The 6,717-nt window shown below is 36.7% G+C and overlaps 1 protein-coding gene across 1 annotated transcript in view; it reads left to right on the forward strand.

The window, feature by feature from the left end:
- Positions 1 to 889: 889 nt before the first annotated feature.
- The window catches only part of LOC132163159 (uncharacterized), an 11,105-nt gene continuing 5,277 nt past the window's right edge, over positions 890 to 6,717 (forward strand). The window contains exons 1-5 of the mRNA XM_059573346.1: positions 890 to 991; positions 1,495 to 4,338; positions 4,506 to 4,635; positions 4,747 to 4,835; positions 6,234 to 6,463. Coding sequence (XP_059429329.1) covers positions 890 to 991; positions 1,495 to 4,338; positions 4,506 to 4,635; positions 4,747 to 4,835; positions 6,234 to 6,463 — 3,395 coding nt within the window. The remainder of the gene's footprint in view (positions 992 to 1,494; positions 4,339 to 4,505; positions 4,636 to 4,746; positions 4,836 to 6,233; positions 6,464 to 6,717) is intronic.

Here is a 6,717-nt window from a genome sequence, read left to right on the forward strand (position 1 = left end):
TATTAATTCCTCTAGATGATCTTTTTCAGTAACAGGCACAAAATCAAAAATTTGAGTGGACGAAAAAGATAAGATTATAATTTGAATATTGAAAACTTTATAAATATATGTATTAACCCTAAAAATCTTTTTAAATACCTGTTTTACACTCAAAAAGAAGCAAGCTAGCCTAAGTTAAACTTAGAGAGTTTTTAGAAGTTCATGAGCATATTTTCCTAAATCGGAAGAAGATGATACGAAACTTTTTTCGCCACGCAAGAAAACATGGGGATAAACCTAGCCGGCAAAGAGCGGGTTTGAAATGTGTCTTAGACTTAGACATTTTTGGGTTCAAGTCCGTTAAAGAGTTGCCTTATATTATCTAATACACGGTTCTCACAAATGGAGTCATATATTCGGGATTTATTCTCTAGAGTTAGGATGAATTGTAACAAAATCGTCAAAATAAAGTCTACTAATGTAATATATATTCTAATTTCCTTATAGGTGTATATATAAACAGAAACCCGATGCTAAAATTACGTATAAAAAAGAACGAGTCAAATAGAATTAAAATTTTATTATCAAAATTGCCACTATGAGCAAAATTGGATTAAAAAAAAAAAAAAAAAATCCAATTTCGTCACATTGCAGAGTTGTAGTATGAAAAGCTGACAAGAATTTATATGAAAAAAGAAATCGTCACAACTTTTCTATTTTGCTTTTTCATAGCCTTTTTATGGTTAAACTGCACACACTCCCATATAAATCCTAGTGAGAATTGGAGATTATGTGTGTGTCTTTCTTGGTGGGCACGCTACTCCCAAAATACAAGAAACAAAATTTGTTACAAAATCTCCGATTTTTTCTACCTATTTCCTTCTGGTACGTATTCTTTGTTTACTCTTCAATGGCAGTGGCGGCGGACGCGCCTCCAAACTCTGGTAGAGGAAGAAAGCGAAAGAGAAGAACAATGGTAAAAAGAAAGCTCACTCGTGGTGAAAGTGTAGAGGTGAGATAGTGCTGTTTTTGTTCTAAAATCCTTTCTTTTCTTGATTGTTTCTTGTTAACAATTCATGGGCTGTGATTTCTTTATAGCCTTTCTTTTTCAAAAGAAAAAAAAAACAAATCTTTTGGGTTCTGTGTGTGTATTTATGTGTAGTGATTATTTGCTTAGATTTTTGTATTCCTTTTCGTTGTATATTGATTATTTTGTTTTCCATGAATGCGATCTATTTTTGATCCAGACTACGATGTGCACTGCAATTTTTTGTCTTACTATTGTTGTCAATGTATGGCTCGTTTGTGCGCTCTGTTTGGTATTCATGCAATGCCTTGAGTTGGGGTTCTGTAATGGGGAACAAAGACTTGGACTTGGGGGGTTTTGTTTAATATTTTCCGTTCTTTTTCTCTCTTTAGTGATGTTGAGCCACCCACTAATCATTATTTCCATGCTATATGTTAATTGTGAATTCCAAGTTTTCTGTGTAAAAAAAAAAAATTGAACTTTTGCAGGTAAGGAGTGATGAAGATGGATTTCAGGGCTCATGGCACCCTGCGACTGTCATTGCATGTTATAACCGAGGTCGTCGTGTCAAATACGACCATCTCCTATGCTATGATGGCTCTAAAAATCTTGAGGGTGCTGTGGATGTTTCACCCACATTAGATGGGATTGGTAATGCCACTGCAAACAGCTGCAATTATCGTGGGTGTATAAGGCCGCCGCCACCTCGTGTTGAGTTTAGTAAATGGGGCCTTTCCTATGGACTGTGTGTGGATGTCTTTTACCAGGATGCTTGGTGGGAAGGCGTGATTTTTGATCACGATGATGGTTCGGATGAGAGGAGGATTTTCTTTCCAGATTTGGGTGATGAATTGAAGACAGGAATTAACAGGTTGAGAATTACTCAAGACTGGAGTGAGGTTACAGAGAATTGGCAGCTGCGGGGGTCCTGGTTATTTCTTGAGGTGATTGAGGAATATGAGCAAGAAGGGTTCATCGGTGTTTCGGTGCAGCAAATTTGGTATGACTCGCGTGGAAAAAAAGATTTTGAGAAAATTAGAGATTGGACCTGTACTAGGAAAGACTTGTGGAAAAAGTTAGTGTGGGAGGTCATTGATGAGAACTTGAATATTATTCTAAAATACGTATTTCAGGATTTAGATCATTCTGTGGGTTTGTTACAAGAAACCAATGGAGGATTGGAGTTAGCTAGAACTGCTGATGATGTTGATATGAGCCCTGAAGCAGATTTGGTCAACTCTCATGCTATTGTCCCTGTTGAGAACTCATGGTGTAGTGATTTATTGGTTGATCAAGGGAACTCTGCCATGGATAAACTAAATTCTACTTTGGATGTTGAGTCGGATATGAATCTTTTGACTGAATCAGATGTACACTCCCATGATAAAGTGGCCTGTTTGTTGGTATTGCCTTCTAATCCAGATGGAATTTCTAGCGCCAACTCCTTGACCATCAGCAGAGATCTTTCTGAGGGATTGTTACAAGACACCAATGCAGGATTGGAATTAGCTAGAACTGCCGATGATGTTGATATGAGCCCTGAAGCAGATTTGGCCAACTCTCATGCTATTGTCCCTGTTGAGAACTCATGGTGTAGTGGTTTATTGGTTGATCAAGGGAACTCTGCCACAAATAGATTAAATTCTACTTTGGATGTTGAGACAGATATGAATCTTTTAACTGAATCAGATGCACATTGCCATGGTAAAGCGGCCTGTTCGTCGGTATTGCATTCTAATCCAGACGGAATTTTTAGCACCAACTCCTTGACCATCAGTGGAGATCTTTCTAGTAGTAATTCCAATATGACCAATGGAAATTCCAAATTTTTGAAAGCCATTTGGCTACCTGCTGGCCCTGACATACTTCCTGGAGCTGTATTCTGTCCAAGTGCTGTTACAGATTATGTTACGAGTAGGAATAAAAAAAGGGGTAAGATTTCCGTAACCACAAATTTGCGGAAGCATCTTTTGTACCTGGGCTGGAAAATTGATTTCACGAGATTTAGTTATGGAATTCGACTTCGGTATACCTCACCTGATGGGAAATGTTACTATTCACTTGTTCAGGTCTGTCAGGGTTTAAGGGGATCCACCACAGAGATGATTTCTTCAATCTCAGATAACCAGAGAAGTTTGCATATTTTACCTGATGATCCGTCTTCAACTTTGGTTCTAGAACAACCAGAAAAAAGTCAGTGTCCTGATTTTGCCCCTCAAACTGTGGTGCCTCCTCAGTCTGATGTCCTTAGAGAAAACGCAGAATTTTGTCCTCAAGCTATTGTGGATTATTATATGCATGGAATAGATAGGTCCTCCAAGTCTCATATTTTGAGGTCAAAGGCACGGATGCACCTCTCAGCAGTGGGGTGGAAGATGTATTACGCATATTTTGGAAGAGGGAGGCGTGAGTTGCACTACACTTCTCCAAGAGGGAAGGTTTATTCTTCACTTAGAGCAGCCTGCAAAGACTGTATGGATGGAGTCATTGAGCAAGAGGGAGGTGATAAGTCATCATCTACAGCAAGTAATGCACCATCCACAAAGGGGTACAGAGAGTCTTCCAGTATAGCACAGTCGACAGAACTTCCTGAGCATGGTAAAGTAAAAGTTCGGAAGACTAGAACAATCTGTGGGAAGAGGAAGGATGATTTATTACATCTTGCATCTCAGTCTTTTCAAGCACAACATAACTTGCAAGCTGCAAAAGATGGTTCGCCTATTGGATTAATAAGTAGTAGAAACCTGAATCCAGAAAATGAAAAGGCCAGCCTCCCAAAGTTAAAAAGAAAAAAGTTTCTTGGTGCATGGAACAAATTAAGTACTGATCTAGAAAGTAGTCGCCAAACACTGCGTTCATTCAAAAGAGTACAGCAGGTGGTTACTCCTAGTTCATCACACTACAATCCTCGAACTGTACTCTCTTGGTTGATTGATAACAATGTGGTGCTTCCGAGGGCAAAAGTACGTTATCATAGCAAAAAGAATCTTCGTCCAATGGCAGAAGGGCGGATAACTCGTAAAGGGATTAAGTGCAGCTGTTGTCAAAAGGTGTTCACTCTTTCTGGCTTTGAAGTTCATGCTGGCAGAAAATGCCGCAGACCAGCTGCTAGTATTTTTCTGGAAGATGGCAGGTCTCTGTTAGATTGCCAAAGGCAAATGATACGTGGTAATAAAATGGGAAGCTCCAGACAAAAACCACATGATATGATGAAGGGAAATTCACATCCAGGCGAGAATGACCACATTTGTACCATTTGTCACTATGGCGGTGAATTAATTTTATGTGATCAATGTCCATCTGCATTCCATAAAAGTTGCATCAGTCTGAAGGTAGATTTTTCCTCTTCTTATATATATATATATATATATATCCTCAGTTTGTGTCAGATTTATGATTCCTTTTACTTTTTCTCTTTCCTTGAGACGTTTTCTTAGGGATCATATGATTGAGGTCATTGATATCCTGTGTTGGGCTGGAAATTGTTTTTCTCCTGTAGGATGTTCCGGATGGTGACTGGTTCTGCCCACCATGCTGTTGTGGAATTTGTGAGCAAAAGAAATTCAGAAACAACAGTGAACATCTAACTGATGACATTGTTCTCACTTGCACTCAGTGCGAGCAAAAATGTAGGTTAACTTTTATCTGTCTAATTCTTTTCATGAGAAGCGCCAGCAACTGATATGTATGTAAATACATTTCTAACTTTTTTGTAATGCGCTTTTGTCAATTTGATGTAGATCACCTTGGCTGCTTAAGAGATAGAGGTGCAGATAAGCTGGAAAATTGTCCTGAAGAAACTTGGTTTTGCTGCAACAAGTGTGAAGAGGTATTTTAAACCCACAATTTTCTAATATTAATATTATGTGTCAATTAGTGTTGGTTTCGGACTTCATTATTTTGAAGTTTCTTTGTAGCTTATATCTTAATTTCTATAAAAAAAATTAGATCATAGCAAACAGCTTGTGCATCATTTGTTTTTGTTTCCATTTGTTCATATGAACTCGTAAGGACTTTTCTAGCCAATTTTCTATGAATTAGCCTCTCTCATTCTTTTTCAACAAAGCATTGCAATTTGCATGTCAAATTTAATGTGTATAATTCGTACTTTCTTTATCTTTCTCTTTTATTTTCCTTTTCATGTCAAATATGAAGGTTAAGTTTTACATTTGAGGAGGTATTAGTCCAAAAAACAGAAAACTTAAAGAATTAGATCATTGCATACCCAAGTGACCTAACTAATTTCAAGGCAAGAGCTCTTTGTTAATAGAGTTTAAGGAGTAAATTCAAAAGTGAAAATATAAAAGCTGGAACTAGATTGTCTCTTTGAGAAATGCTAGTTGCTTATGCTAATAGCTAAGAGAAATGAAAGAACATATCCAAATTGATTTCCTCTTTCTGGATTTTGTCATTTTTCCTTTGCTTTATTTGTTTGGATAGACACAATTTGTCTTGTTTATTGGTTAGAAATCCAGTGCCATTTTTAAGGCTGTATGTGTAACAGAGTTCATGAAGCAGTGGGAGACTTGTAACACCCCAGTCTCACATCTGATAGATGAATAACCTACATAGAGTGGGTAGATTATAAAGGCACTCATGGGTGCTAAGTTCTACATTAGTTCCTTAGTATGTGAAATTGGGCTTTATAAATGATATTAGAGAGCTCTAATTTTTTCTTTTAATCTAAATTGAGTACTCCTTTTAGAGTGTTAGTGTAGATGTGACCAGCACTTTCGTTACAGGACTAGAGGCCTTTGTTCCTTTGCAGTTACTTGGTTATAGTTGCCCCCAAAAAAAAAAAAAGAGAAAGGGTTACTTGGTTATAGTTACAATTTATTGTTAGAGGTTTCCTTATAAAAAAATAATTTATCAAAAATTTATTTTTAGAGGTTTCAATTGAAAAAAAAAAAAAAAATGATGATGTTATTAATGTAATCCGAGTGGGAGGAAATATTTGCTAGAAAGATCTTTTCACAATGAATAGTAGTATTAAAACAAAAAGGTTTGGGAGGGAGCAACCTGAGTGAACGTAAGTGGCAGTTATCTTTTATTTGGAAAGACAATAGGCTTCAAATCTTATACGATTTTAATCTCATGCTCTTTCCATACTGTCAGTAGTTGATGAGATTTGTCTATTATGCATGACTTTAGCAAATGTGCTTCATGGATTTATTATGTTAGGTATCACATCTTGCACATGGTTGTTATGATTTTTTTGTTCTTGCAGATATTTTTGGGCCTCCAGCAGATTTTAGGTAAACAAATTCCAGTGGGTGTGGACAACATGACTTGGACATTGTTAAAGCCGATGATGTCTGATAGTCATGATGTAGAGGCCATAACAGAGAATTATAGCAAACTTAATGTTGCTCTTGGTGTGATGCATGAGTGTTTTGAACCTGTTAAGGAACCTCACACCCAGAGAGATCTTGTTGAAGATGTTATTTTTAATAGAGGGTAAGAAATTATTTAACCTCTGTTTTAGTTATGTTCATTGTTCTTGATGTTAGGACTAGTATGTAATTCTCTTATTTCATTGTACATAATTATTTACTTAATCTACGGCCCTTTCTAGTATCATTTCCATTTACCATTACCTTTGTTAAAAATACAAATGAAATTTGTGACAGAATACATTTCTTATCACTAACTATGGACTCAAATAATGAACAATGCTAAAAAAACCAATATGTAAAACCTGTTATCTTTGC

Source organism: Corylus avellana, chromosome ca10 (assembly GCF_901000735.1).
Source record: "Corylus avellana chromosome ca10, CavTom2PMs-1.0".
Classification (NCBI taxonomy): domain Eukaryota; kingdom Viridiplantae; phylum Streptophyta; class Magnoliopsida; order Fagales; family Betulaceae; genus Corylus; species Corylus avellana.